Source organism: Pinus tabuliformis, chromosome 5_1 (assembly GCF_031772625.1).
Source record: "Pinus tabuliformis cultivar Carrire ecotype Pingquan chromosome 5_1, CPIR1, whole genome shotgun sequence".
Classification (NCBI taxonomy): domain Eukaryota; kingdom Viridiplantae; phylum Streptophyta; class Pinopsida; order Pinales; family Pinaceae; genus Pinus; species Pinus tabuliformis.
The window spans coordinates 826,722,278-826,748,068 of NC_142305.1; the positions used below are offsets into that span (position 1 = coordinate 826,722,278).

The window sequence follows — 25,791 nt, forward strand, 5'->3', positions numbered from 1 at the left end:
TGTCTATCACTTAGAGCATCATATCATCTTGTATCAACGAAGATGAAAGTTCCGAGACAAGAAGATATTCTTAGTAAGCTTTGAGGACAAAGCTTCTTGAAGAGAGAGGCAAAGTTATGAATATAATTCATATAAAAATAATAAATATAAATATAGTAATAATAAATAATATTTAATTAACTAATGGTTAGTGAGTTAGTAATTAAAAGAATGTTCAATGAATTAATTCACATGGAGCAAACAGCTCAATGATAATACAAAGATATTTACAAGAATAGAAACATCAGGTTTCTATGTAGAATATCGAACAAACAGTTTCATCTAAGAAACTGCTAAAAGAAAACAGTTTCATCTAAGAAACTGCTAAAAGAATAAGAATAGAAACATCTAAAAAGACTGAGCATTACTAAATAGAGATATAGAGATATATTCTAATACCCTCCCTTAATGCTCAATCTATTTACAACACCAATAGACCCGCGAAATTTTACAAATTTATCAGGACCAAGAGGCTTGGTAAAGATATCGGCGGGCTGCTCTGTGGTGGGAACATAGTGCAACTGAACTGAGCCGTCTTCAACCAACTGTCGAATGTAGTGGCAGTGAGTTTCCACATGCTTTGTTCGTTCATGAAAGACAGGATTCTTGGCAAGTTTGAGCACTCCCTGATTATCACAAAACAAAGAAGTAGGCCCTGTCTGAAAAACATGCATATCTGCAAGCATACGACGAAGCCAAACTGCCTCACAGGCTGCCTTAACTGCTCCCCGATACTCTGCTTCTGTTGAGGAGAGAGCCACAACCTGTTGCTTCTTACTAGTCCAAGTAACAGCTCCAGATCCTAGACTAAACACATACCCAGCTGTAGATTTACGGTCATCAACCGAACCGGCCCAGTCAGAGTCAGTGTAGCCACTGAGAGTAGAAGTGGAGCTGTGAGTATATAAGAGGCCATAATCAGAAGTACCACGCACATATCGTAGCACCCGCTTTGCTGCTATCCAATGATCAGCTTTAGGAGCTGACATAAAGCGAGAAATGTAGCTTACTGCAAAACTGATGTCAGGTCTGGTAGCAGTAAGATAGATGAGACTGCCCACTAATTGCCTGAATAAAGTTTCATCCACAAGAGGAGAGGATGACTGTGCTGAAAGTTTGAGCCCTGGTTCCATAGGAGTCGTGGCCGGTTTGCAATCCTGCATTCTGAACCTTTCCACAAGATTTTTGGCATACTTGGACTGAGAAAGAAAGATCTGATTTTCAGTCTGCCATACTTCAACCCCCAGACAGTAATGAAGAAGTCCCAAGTCTGTCATCTCAAAAGTTCTGCATAGATCTTGTTTGATCCCATGGATCAAATGTGCAGAGCTGCCAGTAATGATAAGATCATCCACATAGACAACTACAAACAAGATATCATCATCAGTATGCTTGATATACAGGTTTGCATCAGATGGACTCCTCTGAAAACCTTGATTTGTCAGATACTGATCAATTTTTATGTACCAAGCCCGAGGAGCTTGTTTCAATCCATAGATGGCTTTAACTAACCGACACACTTTCTGTTCTTGACCAGCAACCTTGAATCCTGGAGGCTGCGTCATGTAGACTTCTTCTTGGAGATCACCATTTAGGAAAGCACTTTTTACATCCATCTGATGAACTTTCCAATTGAACTGAGCTGCTAGGGCAAGCACAAGCCTGATAGTACTCATCTTGGCTGTAGGAGCAAAAGTCTCCTCATAGTCGATGCCTTCCTGCTGTGAAAATCCTCGAGCCACAAGCCGAGCTTTATACTTGTCTAAGGTTCCATCAGCTTTGTATTTGACTTTATACACCCATTTGCAGCCTATGGGTTTTTTGTCTGCGGGAAGATCAGAAAGAGCCCATGTGTGATTCTTCTGAAGACTCTGAAATTCTGCTTCCATAGCCTGTTCCCACTCAGATATACCCTTAGCTTCTGAATATGTTTGAGGCTCAAAAGTACTGTGAAGGTTAGCCATAAGAGCAAAATTGACTGTAGACTGTTGTCTGTTCTTATGCCTAGAAGTTCTACCTTCAAGGAGCTCATCATCCCGGAGATCACCTATGGTTTTAGCCCACCATTTTGGCCGAAGAGAAGAAGAACCAATATCAGGATTAGAGGGACCAATATCAGGAGGAAGAGAAGCAGGCTCAAGAGCAATAGGGATAGCAAGAGGGGGATTAGCTTCTGGAGGAAGCTCAGATAGAGTAGTATCAAATCTTGATGCTACATCATCCCTCCCATCAGATGGACTGACTGGAAGAAGAACACTGTGAGGCGGATCCTCAGAACGCTGCTCAGAAGAAGAAGACTGAAAGAATCCTCTGTCTTCATCAAATACTACATCTCGACTGAAGCTAAGTCGACCAGTGGCTATATCTATCAGCCTATAAGCCTTGTGATGATCACTGTATCCTGTCATCATGAGTTTCTGACTTTTGGAATCCAACTTAGATCGTTTAGCAGATGGAATCCAAACATATGCAACTGAGCCAAAAACTTTGAGATGACTGATCTTAGGCTTACGACCAGACCACACTTCTTCAGGAGTCTTCCCTTTAACAGCCTGAGTAGGGGATCGGTTAAGAAGGTAAACAGCAGTAAATACTGCTTCAGCCCAGAATTTGTTTGGAACACTCCGGTGTTGTAACATGGAACGAGCCATTTCAACAACCGTGCGATTGCGACGCTCGACAACACTGTTCTGCTGGGGAGTGTAAGGTGTGGTGAATTGACGTTTGATGCCATGAATATCACAGAAGTTGGCAAAAGCTGAGGAACAAAATTCCCCCCCATTGTCGGTCCTAAGGGTCATGATATTACAACTAGATTCGTTTTCAACTAAAGTTTTAAACTTCTGAAAGGTACTAAGAGCATCAGATTTATTTTTTAAAAAATACACCCACATCTTTCGACTGAAGTCATCTACAATAAGTAAAAAGTATTTGCAAGCAGTTATAGAAGCTGTATTCATAGGACCACAAATATCAGCATGAAGTAACTGAAGTACCTGGGATGCGCGCCAAGATTCTCCATTTTTGAATGATGACCGATGTTGCTTTCCCGCTTGACAGGCGCTGCATACCCCCAACTGCTGAGTCTGAATATCAGGTAATCCTGACACAAGTCCCTCCTGAGAGAGCTGAGAGAGATACTGCATATTGAGATGCCCATATCGCTGATGCCATAGAGTACTGATGGGAGAGACACGAGCTGCTAGTGCCACTTCTGGAAAGTCACCGGTGTCAAGTAGCCTGTATAGACCATGGTCCTCGAGGCCAGTAGCAACTGTTAGACTGGTCTCCCTGTCAATGATGGAGCACTTGTGTGCACTGAACATAACATCAAGCTGAGGAGAATTCCTCATAATCTGACTGACAGAGAGCAGATTAATCTCCATACCAGGAACATAGTATACATTTAGAAATATGAGCGTGCGTCCACCAGACTGAATTTGAACTGTACCCCTGCCAGCAACAGTGTACTTTTCACCTCCACCAAATACAACTGAATCACTGAAAGGTGAAAAGTCAATAAGCCAGTCACGCCTGTGAGAGAAGTGGCGTGATGCACCAGAATCAATGTACCATGCAGAGGAAGGTACATGTTCTGAAGACCTTTTAGCCATAAAGGCGTAAAAGGCAGAATCTGTCTGCTCGGAATGTTCTGCAACATTCGCTGTCGGATGTGACCCTCCCTGTTTCTTTTGTTCAGCAGCAATCCTCTGCCTGCAGTCTTTCTTCATGTGACCGAACTTGTGACAGTAATTACACTGTACACTTTTCTTCCTGTTAGGATCAAAAGACTGAGATGATCCTCTCTGCTGAAAAGACTGAGAGGACTGATATTTTGCAGCAAATGCATTTTCCAAGGGCACTGATGAAGTACCACTACCAAACTGCTGTTTCCACCTATCTTGCTGCAGAAGTTTGGTACATAAATCTGAAAACTTCAGATCAACATTTGTGGTTGTAATGTTGAGTGTTTCAATGAAGTGTTCATAAGATTTTGGTAGACTCTTCAGGGTAATGACTACCATATCTTCTTCCTCCATGGTCCGACCAATGGCGTCGAGCTGATCTCGAATGTCTTTAATTTTGTTGAGATGTTCCTGTAAAGACATATGTTCATTCATCATGATGGAGAACAACTGATTTTTTAGAAAAAAAGCTCTGCTTTTATCAGATGTCTCATGCAATTCTTTCAACTGTTCCCAGATTTCAGCAGCTGTCTTGCCAGAAGGGATCTGTGGTAACTGATCATCAGCTACAGAGAGCTTGAGAAGCATAACAGCCTCTCGATTGCGATCATCAAATTTATCTTGATCGGTCCCGGCTGTACCTGGACGAAGCTCTTTGCCCAAAATGAGTTGATCAAGACGCCTGTACTCAAAAATGGTCAGCAGTCTTTGTTTCCAAATGTTATAGTTGCTGCCATTAAACCGTTGATTTCCTTCTAACATCAGATTGGTAAGTGTGGCCATTTTCACAAAGAGAATACAAAAGTATGACACACAAGAACAATGTAGCTGACTGCTTATGCTGGTGAAAATTTAAAGAACGGACTTTCAGCTGTCTAAAACAATAGTAGTACTGCTAATACAGTTCTGAGAATACAGTTTGCCACAAGAAAATGCCGGTCTACCATAAGAGTATACTGATGCAATAAACAGATGTCACAGGTCTGAGTTTGTAATGAAGACTGTCAGGATCACAAGAAAAAATTTCCGCTGATTGGTAACCCACTGCCGGCAATCAGAACCATACATACAACAAATACAAAATTTGAAATACGGACCCACATATGCTGTCTCAGTTTCACGTTTACACTGCTGGTAAATACCACGGATATATTGGCCCACAAAACAAATACGCAGATCTGAAACAAATACGATCTATGCTTCCGGCAAACACCACAGATGTATTGGCCCACGTGAGCTTCACGTCACGTCTCAGGTATATACGTCTCAGGTATATACGAGTTTGAAATACGTGTCACGTCTCAGGTATATACGTCTCACGTCTCAGGTATATACGTCTCAGGAATGAACCACGGTTTTCAAGTATCCACGGGTCTGCAGTATATATTAACCACCTGCGAGATTTTGTATCCACGGATTTTTGAAATATATATATAACAGGTTTCAAATGTCACGGGTCGGCAGAATATATCCACGGGTTTCAAAAGAAATATATATTAACCACGGGTTTCAAATATCTATCCACGGGATTGAAATATCATGACCACGGGTTTCAAATGTATCCACGGAATGAACCACAGTTTGCAAATATATATTCACGGGTCGGCAGAATATATCCACGGGTTTCAAAAAAAATATATATTAGCCACGGGTTTCAAATATCAAGACGCCTGTAGTGATATCCTCCTCTTATCTCATAGCATAGCGGATAAAAAAAATAGGGTGCATTTCCATCTACGGGATTTTGACAGAGTTTGAAATAAAAAACACGATTTTGAAACCACGATTTTGCCTGCAGATCGAATTTTCAAACCACGACTCTGACTTTCAAGAATGAGTTTTGAGGGAAAACACCTGGATCACGATTGCTGAGGAATTCCACGTTGTGGTCGAGTAGCCGCCAGACGAAGACGAAGATAGCCGGATTCACAATTCTAAGCAAAACTGGTCAGCCAAAAAAAATTCCGCTCCCATGAAAACAGTCACCGCCCCAAAGTTATTTTCTTAATAAAAAGATCATGCAAGGGAAGAATCCATTTCTGTATCGAGATGGACGACTGTAAGCTTTTATCACAGCGAGCAAAGCCGAGGCTAAGACTCAGTGAAGGCTGCCTGGCTTACAGAGGGCTCGACCTTAGAAAGGACTCAAGAGATTACGATGCAGATAGAATTACTGTTTCAAGAAGAATCTCTTAACCTTGCTCTGATACCATAAAAGAATGTTCAATGAATTAATTCACATGGAGCAAACAGCTCAATGATAATACAAAGATATTTACAAGAATAGAAACATCAGGTTTCTATGTAGAATATCGAACAAACAGTTTCATCTAAGAAACTGCTAAAAGAAAACAGTTTCATCTAAGAAACTGCTAAAAGAATAAGAATAGAAACATCTAAAAAGACTGAGCATTACTAAATAGAGATATAGAGATATATTCTAATAGTAATGAAGAGGCATGCCTTAGAGACATGATCATTCATGAAAGGGCACCTGCCTAGGGTATATATGCAAGCCCTCATTCTCATTTGTAACCATCTTACATCAATTCAATATACGATATTCAATATACAATTACATGTCTTACAATGGAAATTTATGTCTTTGAAGTATGTTAAAGTTTTATGCTGCGTATACGACTTTTGGTCATTACAGTTACAAAGGCCGAGGCCCTTTAAGAAGTATTAGTGGCTCATTACCTTGCTTTGTGTTGCATATGAAAGTATTGTCAAGCCAATGGCTCTGAGGATCCATTTGGTTGCAAGGAAGGTAATTCAATAAAAACATACAAGTCATGTGTGGGGGCAGTTTACACTGGACACTGTGATCTCAGTATGGGAGGCTTTGGAGTGGACCTAAGACATTGGCCAACTTCTAAAGATTGATTTTGATAAATCCTATGATCAAGTAGATTGTGGGTAGATAGTGAGCCTGAAAGCAAGGCAACTCTGCAATACAAGTACTCTATGACCTCTAGTGCCAAATGGGATGTCTCACTAGATCCTAGCCTTGCTTCCCTCCAAATTCCACTTGAACAAGCCCACAGCTAATTTCCATGTTGATTGGATACTTCTGAATATCAACAAGGTGTGGGGGGCTTTGGATTTGTGTGATGTCATCTCTTGCCCTCATGCGTTTCAGGAAAGACATCTTTTTTGGGGGAAATTTGTGTGATGTTGCTTTTCATTCCTAGGGGGATTGATATTCTATGGGACAAGAGTATGGTTTGCTTCCATTGACAAATCATTGGTTATGGAGTTGATAGGGCTCAACTCCTAGCTGGACATGTTCAAAATGAATGTTGGGATGTTGGGGCAGTTTTGGAGGGGTTGGGAATGGTGTTTTGCTCGATCCTTGAAACAATATGACTCAGAATGGCTTCATTCATTGTTGCATAACAATATTCATTAGCCTTGGTTCTCATTAGGAGATGGGGGTAAGTAGATATTGAGGATAGGTGTATGCACAAACTTCATGACATTTAGCCTGTTCGGCTTTCATATAAGCATAGAGTATTTGCCTAGCTTGTCATCTACTTGGAGATCCCCTATAAGGTTCAATTGGGAAAGAATGAGCTGTCTAATGGTCTTTTCCTTGCTTGTCACCATTGGAAGATGGTGAAGCACATTTTTTGTGAGTGCTAATTTATTGGGAGTTGTTGGAAATACATTCGAGACCACTGTTCAGTTCTCTTTCCTGACAGGATTCGTTGTCATGCCACTTTGTTTGTTGATTGCAACTATCTGGTTCACTCTCCTATGTTGGGATCTACTAGTGCTCGAGAATTTCTGCCTATTTTCCCTATGGAATACCAGGTGTAAATTTCTTTTTGAGCACAGGCTTAGCTCTTTGTTTGTGTTTTGTGCCATGTGGCATGATGAGGTATGCCATCAGCTATTGGTTAAGACTGTCTTGTTGATTAAAGATGCTCAAGCTTTATACTCTGGAGTCTGTAGCATGTTCAGATTTCATCTCAGCATTAGTTGCTTTATGGAAGACGTTATAAGGTTTACTGTATATAGTATATACCACTCTACCTTTTGTGTTGTTGTCTGTAAATATTTTTCTGTATATATAAGACGTATGTTAAAAAAAAAAAAACTTTGCTTTTTAATAGCAGACATAACAAGAAAAAATTCTCTCTACTTCCTAATTTTTTGAGTTCAAGAGAAAATAAAATAGATTTATATTTAATGTGATTAGAATTAGTTTTGAGCCAATGGGAATCAGATAAATTCTAGGCAGTTCCTCCAGTTCTTAGGAAGGGCACTTGTTGATAAAAAAAAATCAAGATACTAAGAGACATGCTTCTTAAAAAACATGATTGATAGCACACTTTTCTAGCTGACATGATTATAGTTAACCTTTATTTTCAACCTCAATGCTACATGTTTGTTTGTTAGCTTATATTTATGCTTTTGCTGTGGCTACGCGCACTCTTACAGTTTTTGTCACTCACTGTACTTACCCGTGCCATTGACCCACCCGTTGGTCATTTGTTGGACATTAATAACATGATCTTATCTTAGTATGCAGTTTGAATATTGTGTCATTTTGTATTTTAACTCCTGTGCAACACTTCTTTGTTGCAGATCTCACAATATTCCAAGAAGAATGTATGTTTTGTGATGTTTGTTGATGAGAAGACATTGGAGATGTTGTCTTCAGAAGGCCGACAGCCTGATGGAAATGGACACATAGGCTTATGGAAAATTGTGGTGGTTAGAAACTTACCATACACAGACATGCGGCGGACTGGGAAAGTGCCAAAACTTTTGACTCATCGTCTCTTCCCATCTGCCAGGTACACTCGTGCTTAAGAAGTTTAATTACAAAGAGAAATATTAGAGTACTTATCAGTTATAATTTTTATGATGTTCTACTGATTTTCATATTATACTTGAGGTCGTTAGCAAACATGAATTGTCAGGGCCACTGCATGCTTCTTTTACTCAATATTTTTTTCCTTTCAAATATGTGCATAAAACATCAACACCGAAATCAATTTATTTCCATTTCTGAAGTTCAAATCAATTATGGGATTTATGATATCAATATTATGCTTTTCCTTGTATCTTGAAATTAGTTACCACACTAAAGAAATATAAAATGATGTATGTTGGAATAACTCAGATTTCTTTTGGTTCTAGTTATTTTGTACTTATGAACGTGGGTTTGCAAGTTATCATTAACATTAGTGATGAGAGGAAAAAGTTAAAACTAGGGTCATTTTTAGATTCAGAGAGGAAGCTAATCATTTAGACTTAGAAGTCCGACTTCAAGAGAATGCAATTCACTTTATGAGTGTCATTGAAATAACCATTCAACTTTTTCATAGTTGGTAGAGTGATAAGGGTTGTCCTGATTAAGACAACTTGCCTCATTTCTGATTTGTGTCATTACATTGAAATAGTAGTTATCTGCCTATGAAGGCTTGCTTTGGTGATGTTCCTTTTAATGCATTATGTTTGGTTACATGAAACACTCTAATGTGTCTATCTGGATTGTGGGTTCTTTATTTGAATTTGTAATCAACGAACAACAAAATTGCATGAAAACTGAGGATGTTTAAAGAAAAAAGGATTATCATGAGATTTGGAATATAGAAAATACCTTTTTTTTCTTCCTTTGAGAATCACTTTCAAGGAAATCATGACATATTTGTAGTGTATGGTAACGTGACTATCATTGTATTAAGCATATAAAGTTTAATAAAACTAAAGATACCTAAGAATCTCTAACATGAATCTTTGCCACTGGACTTTAAACAACGTTTGTGGATGCCCATTTGAGCTATGGACATTCCCAATGAACATAAAGTTGGGCTTACTTATACAAGCTGAAGGATGCCTTTAGGAATGAAATATTTAAGGTTAAAACATCATTACTCTCCATGTCCAAATCATGGGTACCTCTAAGGAGTTGGTTGATTGCCTTATGCGACCATGTATGAAGAAAGAAATATAAAATCTTTTGTTACTGTCATGATTATAGGAATAGTGTTAATCTTCCTTTGCCACCATGGCTGCGAATTGTTTTGTGGATAGCTGTTTGCTTTGATTTCCTCTTTATGGAGGTGTAAAGGTGAAACCATTTAAACATGAGATTGTACACAAATTAAATGTAGAGTTATATTACCTTAATCAAAGTATTGACTGAGCATGAGAGAAATTTTCATTTTTCAAACTCTTTCTTTTGGTGTAAAAGTTATTAATTTCTATTGATTGTAAGTATTTTGTACAATGCATTTTACAAAAAAAGGGTGGCATCGATGTCACTGGCGCAGGTTCATAACAATCTGGGTTGGCATTAAAAAGTTCCACACTAGTGTCTAACAGTTGTAAATACTACATCAATGTGCTGGCTGACACAATGTTGAGATTGTAGCTTGGAAGGTGATTCTGCATGGATCAGGTGGCATTACTAGCAGCGAGTCACCTTAATTATCTCTTACGACAATGATTCACCTTAATTATCTTTTATAAAAGATAATTAATGAATTTCCCAAGTCAAGACTTTAGACGACAATTTAATTTAATTGCTGGTTAACTTTTTACTAAAAGACAAAGTCGATGACAAATTAAGTGGTAGCCATTGATCTCAGTGAGTCGAGATCTAATCTCAATCATTGAGATTAGGGATTTCGCTAAAGATGAGGGTTTGATCCTTTTAATAGGAGGTTTGAGCCAAAGGACGGATACAATTTTTTTGGCATGAGTTGGGATTCATTGGAGTGCAATTTTTGGCAGCAAGAGCAAGAAAAGACTAGATTGAGGCAGCTAGAGCAAGATCAGGGCAAGTGATATCAGTAGAGAGGCTGAGATATCTTGGATCGAGTAGGATGAGTTTCTCAGAGCGAGTAGGCCGAGTTTTCTCTTGTGCCATGAGGCCAAGCTTTCCTTGTGCGTAGAAGTTCTTCAGTTGGGCTGCACATGTGGGTTGAACAATGGCTGAGATCTTTTGTTGTGTATTTGCCAGAGCAAATTCTTGTAAGACTGCTGTAAAAATTATTTCTTTGGAAGTTGAATAAGAAGCCTAATATTTGATGGTTTTCCCTACACTAGGGTTCCAGGGTATATTTGTGTTAATGATGGACCTTAGGAACAAGATTCATCAAAATCTACAAGAATAAATAAACAAATTATGGTTAATTTTAGAAGCCAAATTGAAGTAAAAAAAAATGAATATACTCATGTCAAATCCAACACTATTTTGTGGAGTGCCCCTGCCTTTATGGCATGTTCATGTTTTATAAAAAAGAGAATTTTGGACTCTTGTGTGTTATTTGTTTTAAACTCAGTTACAAATTTATTGTCTCAACAAATAATCATAGATCTGAAATAAACAATGCTTTCTAATTTGATTTGTAACAATAAATATTCTGGGTTTTTAACCAAATAAACAGCAGAAGCAAAAATACTTGAAACCAAATCATATGCAACAGAGCCTCACACGTGTGACTGTAATAGGCTATAGAACAACCCTATTTCCTTCGCTTTTCTTCCTTGCTACTTCGCTTGAGTGGGAGACCCTTTAGTCCTATGTCTCTAGCCAAAATGATGAGATATGTTTGGCTGTGAGTCTCTACTATTATGACCACAGGCAACCTTCTTCTTCCTCGCACATGTGACTGTATTTGCTCTAGAAACTAGCCTCCAACCTTCGCTTATGCTTCCCTTTACTTTGCTGCACTAGATGCTCCTTGACTTCGTCCTTTTTCGTTCTTTTCTCATCTCCTTAACTTTGCTGATTTCAGAGCTATATAAGTGCGTTATAGTGGAGTGGACAACCTCTATATATACAGGACTGTCCCTCCCTTTAGGTCGACTAAAAGGCTGACTTGAGGATTGTTTGTAGGCCGACTTGCTGTCTTACTTCGGATGGATTCTTTGGTGGTGTCACATGCTTTGCTTCGGATGAGACTTGACTTTGCTTGGAGGAGAGTTCTTTGACTTCTATACAAACATATACATGATGCAACATGCCCTTAAGGTCTTCAATATTTTCTTTTGACTATTTGACTCACCTATAACACTTTAACTTGTGCTAGACCTATTTCAAAGAGCAAGAAACTCATTGACATATATTATAAAAGTAATATTTCTTTTCTTGAATAAATACAAATATCAAAAGTACATTTATGAAGACCAGACCTAGTTACATTTCCTTCAACATGGATGACCCAACTCACCCTTGGTTTGACATGTGGGGGGGTTGAGGTCTTGATCATAAGGCAAGGTTGGTTTTCCTTGTTATTGCTACGGATCAGGGTGAGTGTTGGATCGGTAGGAGGTGTGATCCAGGTGGATATTGGTGGCCACCTGCCAAGTCCATTTGGACCCCCACCATTTTTTTGTTTCAACCCATGTTGCTTGGGAGCGGGAGCGACCATTTTCAGAAGCTCCCGGTTTGGGAGCGAATCCGGGAGCGTTTTTTTAAAAATATATATATTTTTTATATTTTTTAATTTTTGATACATATATGTCAACAAAAACATGTAGAATGATGAATTAGACATAAAAAACATAAAAAAACATAGATTGATCATTGAACCATATCACATCAATCATCTAGAAATTATAATCGTCATCAACCATGTCCACAAGTTAGTAAAATACATATTACAACTGCAACATATTGAGTCTCATGAATCATGATTCATCAAATTCAATCCTAAAGTTTCAACTTCAAGCTTTCAAAATTGAAAATTCAATAACATTTATCATCATTGATCACCAAAGTTGTACTTGTAAGCTAAGTTTAACCATTACAAGAAGTAATATCTTAGATATTTCTAAGTCCTAACTTCTAACTGTTAACATGATATGAAATGTTATAAATTTATAAAATGAAACATGAATAATGAAATGAAATGAAACAACTTTAGTATTTCACGAAGCATCATATTCATAATTCACAATCATTACCAATGAGTTATAATTGCCAAGGCCCAACTTCAAACTTCAAATTTTCATTGTCACAGTGATATATTGTTTACAAAAAATATCATTATGATATGAAAGAGTCAAGAGTCAAGAGTCAAGGACTCAAAACTCAACAGTTATGAAAACTAAAGTCTAATAGAAACTAAAAAAGACAAGTAAACTGTAAATCTACATGTGGCCCTTGCCACGAGAGTCTCCAGGAGTATAAGCAGGTCGTGGTGGTCTTCTAGGAGTCTCCCGCACAAACCGACGACCAGAACTAGAACCTCCACGTGAGGGTGTAGATGGAGGTGGCGACAGCAAAGGAACAAGACTCGGACCTCGAGCACTGCTACTGGATGGTGGAGGTGGAGGTGGAGGTGGCATGGCTGCTGCAGCTGCTTCATCTTCATCCCTTACAAGTTCCTCTTCCAGTTCTTCAATATGTACAATGCCATCCTCCAAATTGTCATCCTCTGGGTGATTGTCCCAAATTTTATTTGTGGGATCCTCATAAGCCCGATCACAGTAATGACTCAACAACCTCAAGTTGTAGTGCACATAAACCAAGCTTTCTGCTCGGTTTTCATTGTGTCAGTTTCTTTTCACATTATGTATGTAGCTGTAGGTGCTCCAACACCTCTTTGCAGAAAGTATTTACAACCTGTAAAAGAACTTTTTTTGCCAATTTTGGCAAAAGTCCCTGGCTGCCATATGTTTCCCACCATGTGAGAGTATCAAATCTATCTCTGTCGTCCATTGCATGGAAGTTACCATACAAACCAGTGCGACTGAAGTATCTGCCTATTTCAAGGCGCACAGCTGCACATTCCTCCCTGTCAGGTACCAACTTTTCTAATGCTTCCAAATATCCTCTAGTTACCTCTGGATCTAAATGGGGTTTGGTCCTAACCCCACCCCCTGCTGCAGGTTGGCCCAACCAAGATGTAGAGTAGTATTTTGGCATAAGGATATACACCAAGCAATGTAGTGGCAGATTAAGTCTATTCCACCGTTCACACACACAATCGTGAATCAATTTGTACAAGTCGGGATCTCTGTTATGAACAGTATCTTTTATTTCCTCCAACATGGTATCCATCTGCTCATACAGCTCGCCAATCATTGGTTTGTCTGTATCTGCAAACCGAATCATGTGATAAATGGGCTTGATGAAATCCAATACTTGCCTCACACTTGTCCAAAATTGACCATCAAGAGCGGCCTCCTCCACCATTTCAAAACCTCCCCTGTCAGCTGCATTTGTAGCCCTTTCCTTTAATACCTGCCAATGTGGACTTGATACCATGCTAGCCAATGACTCTCTTACCTTCAAAAGGCGCCTGAAGGTGAGGTAATAGCTACCAAATCTGGTCTTCGCAATCTTCAACAACTCCAATCTCGAGTGACTGCGGAAAAGGCCATGGGTATTGCTATGATTTGTAATAAATTTTATCATTTGTTTGCCTTTCTTGTACAAATCACCAATCCATTGGTATTGTTCATTTTTGTTCTTGACAATATCATGCAACAAAAGGTTCAATGTGTGAACCAAACATCCAGACCAAAATATGTTGGGGTATTTATCCTCAATAATTGCTCCCGCTGCGTTACAATTAGGAGCATTATCAGTGATGACTTGGATGACATTGTATGGACCAATACGCTCAATTGTTTCAAGTAATGCTTCTGCAATGTTGATGGCGGTCTTGAACTTGTCTGAGTAATCATGTGCAGTTATAAAGATGGGACCACTAACAGACACAACAAGAACACTTATCAATGGCTTGCCTTTTACATTTGTCCATCCATCAGATACAATGGACACCCCATGGTCAGTCCAAGAACTTGTCATTCTATTCAAAGAATGTGATATTTTTGCTTTTTCATGATCAAGGCCAACGGTTCTTGCCTTGTCATACCCAGGGCTCTTGTATCCTTTAGGGGCATCATTTATGGCAGAAACCATTTCGTGCCAATAAGTTGAGCAAAGAACATTGAATGGTATCCCACATGCATAGAGAAACCTGTAAACCTTTGAATCCACATCATTCCTACACCCCTCATCAAGGAAATCTAATATGGTTCTACGCCTTAAAGATGATGACCCTGTGCCTCCATATCCACTGCCTTGGGAGGATGTTGAAGGAGTTCTTTGTGATTGTGAGCTTGGTTCAAAGAAACCCCTTGATTTTTTTGATCTGTATTGGGCTTCCTCCTCTTCCCTTATGTATTTGGCTCTATCCGCTATTGACACTGCTGTACAAGTTTTGATTCCTATTTATTTGTCTCCATTCCATGGCCTTTTCCCGTAGAGGTGTCTTCTAGCACGGGTGTATGAACCTGTGTAATCAGTGTTGCAATGGGGGCAATGAAATTTAGTGGTTCCACCCCCTCTCCCTGTTTCAGCCCTGTTAACATATTTCCACAATGGGGTTTGGTCTTGTTTAGTTTTTGGAGGGTCATGTTCACCCTCCTCCAGCTCCTCCTCACCGGGGTTTTCATCAATTCGACTTTCTCTAGCTTCTTCATCCCCCTCTTCAGTTTGGCCCCTCCGTTTCCTACTCTCCAGCACCATAATAACCATAAAAAGGACCAAGAAGAGGAAAATGTCAAGAAATATAGCCAGGTCCATGGTGTTTGATGTTTGTAGGGTTTTGAATCTGCAAATTAATTTAATTTAAATTATTAGTTTAATTTAAATTCATGATTTTTAAACTAAATAAACTAAATTAACTAAATTAAATTAACTAAATTACTACCTAACTAAATTAAACTAACTAAACTAACTAAATTACTAAGTTACTTACCTCTGCAGGCTTGCTCCTTGCTCCTCGGCGCTTGCTCCTCGCTTCTCCTTGCTCCTTTGCTCTTGCTCTCCAACAAAATCAACTCAATGAAGTGATAATGAAGTTTTTTTAGGCCCATTGGGCTTTTAAAACAATTTTTTTTTAATTTTTTTTTTTTTTGAGGTCCGCGAAATTTTTTTCCGCCGGATCGCTCCCGGCGCCGCCCGAAACGCTCCCGGAGCGATTTTTTAATGCCCGGGAGCGATTGGGAGCGATCGCTCCCCAATCGCTCCTAGGCTTAAAATTTCGCTTTGGGAGCGACGGAGCGACCGCTCCCGAAAATGGCAGGGAGTGCAATTTTTTTTTCGGGAGCGTGCTCCCGAGCCGCTCCGGAGCCGCTCCCGCCTGGAGTGCGATTCGGGAGCGTGTTCGAGGGGGGGCGCTCCCCCGCAACTATGGTTTCAACATTTCAGTTTCCTTAATTGTAGCACAGTTTACTATTTTTAGCAGTTTTTCGGACTTGAACTTCCAGAGCCGTTTTGAGGCCCTAAACGACGTTTTTTGGGAAAACTAGGAGCAACATGGGTCCATGGACCGATGTTTCTCTTCCCAAAGTTGTAGTTCTTGGATAGATATTTCTAACGAGATACTGTGCGCGTCAAACGAAGATCCAGAAGGAGGAACCTGAAGATCCAGAGGAGGAGGAGCGTCTCTTCCACTCTCAGATGTGGGTAAAGGGCTCCCCGCTACAGTTCATTGTCGACAGTGGGAGCCAAAAGAACCTCATTTCGGTAGAGGTCGTGAAGCGGTTGGGCTTACCGAGCACAACACATCCACAACCATACACCATTGGGTGGCTTCACCAAGGATAGGATCTTCATGTGAGCCAGCAGTGTCGCGTTCCCTACAACATCAAGCCCTTCACGGATGAGGTATTGTATGATGTTGCTCCCTTTGAAGTTTGTGATGTATTATTAGGACAACCATACTTGTGGAAGTGACATGCTGTGTATGAATCAAAGCCCCACGCTGCTATTGTTACGTTGGGAAATAAGTTGTACAGGATACCGGAGGTAGCACCGCCTACCGCCATCTCTTTGATTACTGCAAAACAATGCAGTAAGCTCGTTTCCAAAACCGGGAAATTTGTTTTCCTGATGATATGCCCTCAAGGAAAGAAGAAGACAGTGGCCACGACCTCCAGACAGGGCCCCTCCGCACGACAACTACAGATGGACAAGGTCGTGGAGGAGTACGAGGACATCTTCACCTCCCCCGCAGGGGTTCCTCTGCACTATCAGGTCAAGCACTCCATCGATCTGACCCCAGGTGCGTCGCTGCCCAATGGACCAATCTATTGGCGCTCCGTTCTGGAGAATGATGAAATCAAGAGGCAGATTCAGGAGCTGCTGCAAAAAGGTCACATCCGTCTGAGTTCATCGCCCTGTGGGAGCTCGATCGTGTTGGTACAGAAGAAGGATGCTACTTGGAGACTCTGTATTGACTATCGGGTGTTGAACAAGGTCACTGTCGGTAATAGGTACCTGATCCCACGAATTGATGACCTCTTGGACCAACTGAAGGGGGTGAAATATTTCAGCAAGATCGATTTGAAGTCAGGATATCACCAAGTACCAATCGAACCCTCCGATGTGTGGAAGACTGCCTTCAAAGCCAAGGAGGGCCTTTTCGAATGGTTGGTTATGCCTTTTGGATTGACGAATGCTCCTGCAACCTTCATGAGGCTAATGGATGGCATCTTGCGGCCATTCACCAACTCATTTGTAGTGGTATGCTTGGATGACATCCTGATCTTTAGCCAGAGTTGGGAGGAACACCTCCACCACATCTGACAGGTTCTCGAAACACTGCGGCAACACAAGTTATGTGCCAATTTGGAGAAATGCACTTTTGGCATGACCCAGGTTCAGTATCTAGGATACATTATTGATGAACAGGGGGTGCATGTCGATCCAGCCAAGATCCGAGTCATTCGAGATTGGCCATCTCCAACCACTCTGACAGAGCTCCACAGCTTTCTAAGTCTTGCCAATTTCTATTGCAGGTTCGTGTTGGGATTTTCTCATATCACTTGGCCCTTGAGTCAAGTCACTAAGGGAGGAGCGAAAGAAAAATTCTTTTGGTCTGAATCTCAATAGAAGACATTCACAGAGTTGAAATATTGCCTCTGCATGGCACCGGTGCTCGCATTACCAGACTTGCAACAACCATTTGAGGTCGAGACAGATGCCTCTGACTATGCTATTGGGGCAGTCCTTACTCAACACGGGCATCCAATGGCATATCACAGTGAGACACTTTCAGACACAGTCTGGAAGTATCCCACTTATGACAAAGAGATGTATTCCATTGTGCAGGCCTACTGACAATGGAAGCATTGCATTTTGGGGAAGGAAACGGTCATCCACATAGACCATCGACCCCTGCAGTTCATACAGACCCAAGGGAAATTGCAGAATGATCGCCATCAGAAGTGGTCCACATACCTGCAACAGTTCCATTTGAATATCAAGTATAAGAAGGGTATCACCAATAATGTTGCAGATTGCCTCAGTCGACCACCGATCATGGCGTTAACCACTGTGCTCAACTCTTCTGGGCACGAGACTTCTTATTGGTTACTTCTCTACAAAAGCGACCCAGAATTCGGCCACACATACCTGACACTCTTGGAGGGTTAACATGTTCTAGATTTTCACCTCCAGGATGCCCTGTTATGCCACCTGGGTCACCTTTGTGTTCCTTCAAGCGAGCGTGCTAAGATGATTTGGGAAGCACACTACAGTCGGGCTGCTGGACATTTCGGGGTCGAGAAAACGGTGGCAGTACTGCAGAAGTATTTCTATTGGCCGAATCTTCAATAGGATGTCGGGAATTACATTAGATCATGCACTGCCTGTGCCATTGCCAAACCGACCATCAAGAAGCAAGGCCTCTATACCCCGCTGCCTATGCCTAGTCGACCTTGGTAATCCATCTCCATGGATTACATGTCAGGCCTTCCTTCCACTAAGCATGGAAACGACTGCGTTTTTGTGGTCGTCGACAGGTTCTCGAAGATGGTGGTTATGGCTGCCTGCAAGAAGAATATCACAGCAGAAGCCACTGCTAAACTCTTCTTTGAACGAGTGTGGGTACACTTTGGGATCCCACAGTGTATCATCTCAGATCGGGACAGCAGGTTCCTCAGTACATTTTGGTCCAGTCTCTGGTCGATGCTCAACACCAAACTCACGAAGTCCACAACCTTCCATCCTCGAACTAATGGCCAGACAGAGGTTGTCAACAGGATGATCGTACACATTCTGCACATGTACAACTCAAAGCATCCACGCACATGGGACAAGAGCCTCCCCTATGTTCAGCACAGCTACAACCGGGCTCTCCACGGCTCGACTGGCCACAACCCTTTTCAGGTGGGCTTGGGATTCTAGCCACTATGTCCCATTGATGTGGCCATGCCATTTGCAGCTATTCACGCAGATTCGGCTCATGTCCAGTCCCAAACAGATAAGGCAAACAACTTCATTGAACACATCCAACATATTCGCCAGCAGGTCCATGACATTTTGGAGAAATCAAATGCTAAGTACAAGCAGCGACATGATCAACATCGGGTGCCACACAAGTTTCAGGTGGGCGATAAAGTCTGGTTGCATTTGCAAAAGAAACGCCTTACTGGAGCCTATTGGAAACTCATACCACTCCGATATGGTCCTTACACCATTACCAAGGCTGTGGGAGACAATGCATTTGAGCTCAGTGTTCCCCCATTCCTTGGCCTGCACCCAGTGTTCAATGTGGACCGTCTTCGGCCATACTTTCCACCATTACTAGACACATCCGACATTGCAGAACAGCTCACACCTACAGAGTTAAATCCAGATTGCATGGAACAAGCTGCAACTGATCGGATCATGGACAGACAGATCAAACACACTTGCCAACAGAATATCCAATTGTATCGAGTTGTCAGAGCAGGCCAACTCCTTCACCAGGGCAAGTGGCTCACCAGCTAAGTTGCACGAAACGGGGAAACGGAAACGAGTTTCCGAAACGGGAAGCGAAACGAAACGCGACCTCCCCAAATTTTGGAAACGGGGAAACGCGAATATATATAATAATATATATAATAATATATATATATATATATTAGGAATTTAAGAAATATGTGCAATCATAAAGCATATATGATACATTCTAATTTATTACATTATGATAAAATTGTCAATTGTCAATGCATAGACTATAAGTATCTAAATTTACATCACATTTACTCATGAATAATCACATAATGAAAATAGAAATATCCAAAATCAGCCACGAGAAATTTCTAATTTTTTGTCTCGTGGTTGATTGGGAGTCTCCTCCTACATAGTCGAATGACCTTAGTGCTCTTGATTAAATACAAGTTTCATACCCTAGTACCCTACATTCTCTTGATTATTGGGAGTCTCCCCTGCATAGAGGGCTTTGTTCTCTCGATTAAATACAAGTTCCATACCCTAGTACATGATAAAATCCAATGGAAACATTGAAATCCCCCCAATCTTGAAATCCTGAAAAACAGATAAGTCTGCTGGATTTTGAGTAAGATCTAAAATTCTACTTTCTCCATATGAAATCCAATGACGGCGAAACCACTCTCAAACATCCTGAGTCATTTCATGGTAATGTTAAAAATTTAAGTAAAAGGATGAAAATGAAAAATAAAGGAGAATATCACTTTTACTTTAAGAATTTAACATTACCATGAACTGCATATCAACACTAGGGCAAACAAATGTAAGAGATCTACATTAGAAAAAAAAAAATTTAAAAACAAATGTTTTTTTGGGGGAAACGTGGCCCGTACGGCCTGGAAACGCGTTTCCAGCCGTACGGCCACGTTTCCGTTTCGGGAAACGTGGCCGTACGGCCGGAAACGCGTTTCCAGGCCGTACGGTACGGGGAAACGCGTTTCGTTTCGTTTCCCCTGGAGAAACGCCCCCTAGGGCCACGTTTCCTGCAACTTAGCTCACCAGGGACCAAGTTTAGCAGAAGTTTCCTCATCTCATGGAGGAACTCAACACAATGGGGACCATTGCTTCCTACGGGGGGAGGAATGATCCAGGTGGATATTGGTGGCCACCTGCCAAGTCCACTTGGACCCCCACCATTGTTTGTTTCAGCTTTTCTGTTTCCTTAATTATAGCACAATTTACTATTTTTAGTAGTTTTTCGGGTCCTGAATTTCCGGAGTCGTTTTGAGGCCCTAAACGACGTTTTTTGGGAAAACTGGGAGCAACATGGGTCCAAGGACCCATGTTTCTCTTCCTAAAGTTGTAGTTCTCGGATAGATCTTAATAACGAGATACTGTGCGTGTCAAATGGAGATCGTATGCCAAAGTTACAACACCGGGAAGTTGATGTACCAATTTACCCTAACGGGGCCCATAGTTTGGCGTTTTATCTTCTAGGGTTAGATTTTTGGATGTTTAGGGTTTTCCATTGTTTCTCAACAATAAATAGGCCTTCGAGCCTCATTGTAACACAGTATAGAGGCATGTAGCTGCCACATCTCTTCTCAGAGATAAGGTACCATCGCCCCAGTTGGTTTATTTCCATTGCTGTTTGTAAGCATATTTTAGTATTTTACATTAATGAAATGAAGTATTATTTCCGCTGCATCTCTGTGTTTAAACAGGACGCACACAATATTTCGTTAGAAAGATCTATCCGAGAACTACAACTTTGAGAAGAGCAACATGGGTCCATGGACCCATGTTGCTCCCAGTTTTCCCGAAAAACATCGTTTAGGGCCTCAAAACGGCTCTGGAAGTTCAGGACCCGAAAAAATTGCTAAAAATAGTAAACTGTGCTACAATTAAGGAAACTAAAAAGCTGAAACAAACAATGGTGGGGGTCCAAGTGGACTTGGCAGGTGGCCACCAATATCCACCTGGATCAAGGTGACATCATGCAAGTGCTTGATCCAGATGCATTGGGACTCCATAGATGTTTCGCCATCAGGTCCCAGGAGAGGTGGATACAACTTGAGCATGAGGGGCAAACTGTCATGATCAGAGTTGAGCAACGACAACATAGTGGAACCCTTTCTAGGCTAGCGTGGGATTCGGGCATCATAAGACTTGGTAGTACAACTACTCTTGGGAATGAGCTGATTTCTACAGGGGAAGATCATTCAAATCTTCCATTGGGCTTTGGTGGCTCGCTGATGGCATGTGGGACTTCATTAGCATGGCAAGTGGGCTAGCAGGATGATATCAGGAGAAGCTCGCGTGCGTGAGACGCTATGTCTGTAGGGATTGGATGGTATCTTTGAGAGTATACTCTTGGAGTGCATGGGATGGCCTACATGGTAGGACAATTTCACCAAGAGTTGGGCATAGTGCTACATTATCATGATCCCCTACTCATTGATGTTATATAGGGGACTTCTGATACTTATACTGGGCAAGATAGTGAGTGGAGTGAGGGGAGCTTCAGGTGGGACCGGATGACTTGGGATCCTGGCATTGAGGGATTCTTTCATGTTAGGACAATGTAAAGGTCAGGGACGAATTAGTGGCGCATTTGGGACCCTGACACATTTTTGCAGTGACAATGGGGTGCAACAACTAGAGAGAGCATTGTTTGGTAGTTTCTTGAGGAAAAACAACGTTTTGGCAGGGAAGACTGTGATATTCCCACTTAGCAATATTGCTAACGGAAATATCAATCTTGCCCAATTTTGTCTTATTTCATGTTTGCACTTAGGAGATGTCGGTTCAAAAATCCCACATGAATTTTGGGATTAAATGGGGGCCTAAACATTAGGAAGGAAGGGAAATATTGCGGCTCTAGTGGAGCCTGGAGGCTAACCCATGGAGAATTACAACCCACATCTGGAAGACACTCTCATTGGAGTGAAGTTGGTGGTGAAAGTCGAGCTGAGCCCACATGGGAATCTTGGAGGCTCTTTGATAAATAGAGTAAGAGACACTCATTCTAGGCATTCATTTATTTATTCAGAAATTGTGTCTTTGACATAGTACGCTTGGGCTGAAGCCCAGTCTGCAGCGCTATTTAGCACATGAATGTCTCTGAGTGGAGATCTCAACCCTTGGTTCGGTGGACTTCGAGTGCCAGCCCAAGGAGGGAGTCCTACCTATATCAGTTCATACCAGCAACAGGGAGTGCGAGTTTGTGGAGAGAATTGGTAGCGACAATACAGGGACTGCGCAACTCTTAGAGGAGGCACGCTTGGAGGCTGTGGAGTGAAGGGAGTTAGGGGCTGAAACTTGAGGTGGATTTCGAGAAAGTGTTGTGGGGGCTTTTCCAACATTTTGGCAAAGAAACAAACGTAACATTTGCTACAGGTTATGTCTTCTGCTTGTGGAGGAGGGCCAAGCATTTGGGGGTCAATTTTGGAGCGTCAAAACTAGGACAAACCCTTTCTGGGTTTTTTTGGGTTTATTAAGGAGAGGCCAAGATTAATTTGGTAGAATTTTCTGGGCAGATTTGAGGGGTCAAATAGGGGCCCCAACTCAGCCAACAACTAGAGGAGCTAGGGGAAAATTGGGCCGAAATTCCAAGGTCAACATTTGGCCAATTCCTTCATGGGTTTTTGTGGGTTATTGGTGGAGAGTCTGGGGTTAATTTTCTGGAATTTCCTGAGCATCTGAGGAGGCCCTAACAACAGTTCTTTGCAGCCAGCAAGATATTTTCTAGCCTTCTAGGTAGTTTTAGTGTAGAGCCAGAAGAGAGCAACAACAGATTTGAGAGGGATTTCTTATTGTTCATTTGGGCTTAGCTAGCTTGCCTTGAACAAGACCAGGTGCACTATTTCCAACACCACATTGTACCCTCTTATTTATTAATACAATGGTTTAGATCAACACAGTTCGTGGAGATTTCCGGTGTTTAAATGTGCTGTAAATTTTTTCACGTGTTTCTGTTATGTTTGCTTTGTTTAACATTGTATATTTCCATTAGGAATATTACAAAATTCTTCCTAATTCCCTAGCGCAAATGTGGCAAGAATTCCTTCCTTCAATCTTGCATATAGGCTTCTCCTCACACACTCTCCTTGCTAGAAGTCTCTGCTCACACAACCTTGTGCAAAAAATAATCCAATTTTGTGCCTTCGTCCTCCTTATAAGCAATTCACATCAACTAAATCTGGCAAGTTTATTTTGGGAACTCAGACTTGTGCTTGCCAAGTTAACTGAGTCGAACTTACTCATGTGACTTGTCCTCAACCAGAAACTGAAGCTCACTTTGTAACGACCAAAAGTCGTATACGTAGCAGAAATATTTAAAATACTTAGTAAACAAAGACATACATCGTAGGACAATAATTGTAATTGTATATTGAATAAAAAAATTGATGTAGGATGAGTACAAATGAGAATGAGGGTCCTGTATATATAGCCAGGTAAGTACCCTTTCACAAACATGCATGTCTCTAAGACATGCCTTTTCATTATTAACTAACTAACCATTAGTTTAATTTACTTTTATTTATTATTATATTTATATTATTATGATTATTATTTATTATCTATTTTTATTTATTTTTACATAATTTATGTTCATAACATTGCCTTCTCCTTCAAAAAGCTTTGTCCTCAAAGCTTATTGATGAAGAATCAGATCTCTTCTATTGTTTAGAATATCTTCTTGTTTTGAGCTTTTATCTTTGTTGATACAAGATGATATGATGTTCTGAGCGATAGACAGAATTGTCGTACTGAAAACAGATTGGACCATCCTAGATTAATCTTTTGGGGAATCTTTTGATCCTTGGAGATGTGTGGTGAATAGTTATTGTATGACTGGATTGAGCTCACTTCAATATTCTTCGAAACATAAGTTTGTTTATGTTCTGCGTGATATAGATTTGTAGATTGATTAAGGTGTCTACTCTTGTGATTCGGATGTAGATAAGGAATTTTTCTTGTTTGAACTTCCTTAAACGTTTTTATGGCAGTTTCCTGATTTCCATCAGGCATTGTTGTTGTTGAATTAACTACTGAATCCTTATTTGGTGTCTCCTCTATTTGAACGACAACCTTTGAGTACGTTTTTACTTCAATAGGGTTTGAATTTGCCTGAACTACGAGATTAGTGATATTGATGTTTGTTTCTTCAGTTTGGATTGTTACATCAAGAGATTTTGATGCTTCCTTTGCGACAAGTTCTTTGAACCTATTCGTCAATGATTTGTTTTCGTCCTAAAGTTTTTTAATCTGTTTGAGCAGATTTTGATTATGATTTTTGAGATGTAAGCATTCCACATTCTCTGAGTCAACTTTATTTTGGCCTTCACGCTTCTTGTCTTTTTAAACACTTGATTTGTTCTACTAATGTTTGGTTAAGGCTTATTGATGAAGAATGAGATTTCTTCTATTGTTTAGAATATCTTCTTGTTCTGAGCTTTTATCTTTGTTGATACAAGATGATATGATGTTCTGAGCGATAGACAAAATTGTCGTACTGAAAACAGATCGGACCATCCTAGACTAATCTTTTGGGGAATCTTTTGATCCTTGGAGATGTGTGGTGAATAGTTATTGTATGACCGGATTGAGCTCAATTCAATATTCTTCGAAACATAAGTTTGTTTATGTTCTGCGTGATATAGATTTGTAGATTGATTAAGGTGGCTACTCTTGTGATTCGAATGTAGATAAGGAATTTTTCTTGTTTGAACTTCCTTAAACATTTTTATGGCAGCTTCTTGATTTCCATCAGGGATTATTGTTGTTGAATTAACTACTGAATCCTTATTTGGTGTCTCCTCTATTTGAACGACAACCTTTGAGTACGTTTTTACTTCAATAGGGTTTGAATTTCACTGAACTACGAGATTAGTGGTATTGATGTTTGTTTCTTCAGTTTGGATTGTTACATCAGGAGATTTTGATGCTTCCTTTGCGACAAGTTCTTTGAACCTATTCGTCAATGATTTGTTTTCGTCCTTAAGTTTTTTAGTCTGTTTGAACAGATTTTGATTATGACTTTTGAGATGTAAGCATTCCTCATTCTCTGAGTCAACTTTATTTTGGCCTTCACGCTTCTTGTCTTTTAAACACTTGATTTGTTCTACTAATGTTTGGTTAAGGTTCTTTAAACATACATTTTCTTCTTCTTGTTCTAATAAAAGCTCCTTGAGTTCCTTCTTTGATGCTTTAGCTTTCTTGACTTGTTCGAGTAGTTTTTCTTGGTGAACTCTAGGGCACAAAATTTCTTTGTCTTTGCTACAAATGACTTCTTCAAGCTCTTTTTGCTTCTTTGATATCGTTTTTTCGTTATCTTGAAACATCAAGTCTGACATGTCCTTAAGG

General features: G+C 40.5%; 1 protein-coding gene across 3 annotated transcripts in view; it reads left to right on the forward strand.

Annotated features, from left to right (window-relative positions):
- LOC149167457 (uncharacterized) overlaps positions 1-25,791 on the forward strand; it is a 344,481-nt gene that overhangs the window by 236,379 nt on the left and 82,311 nt on the right. For all 3 annotated transcript variants that reach the window (XR_016260931.1, XM_089432997.1, XM_089432998.1), the window contains one exon: positions 8,319-8,530. Coding sequence is in view for 2 of the 3 variants with exons in the window: in XM_089432997.1 (XP_089289123.1) it covers positions 8,319-8,530 (212 nt within the window). In the remaining variant the exon portion in view is untranslated. The remainder of the gene's footprint in view (positions 1-8,318; positions 8,531-25,791) is intronic.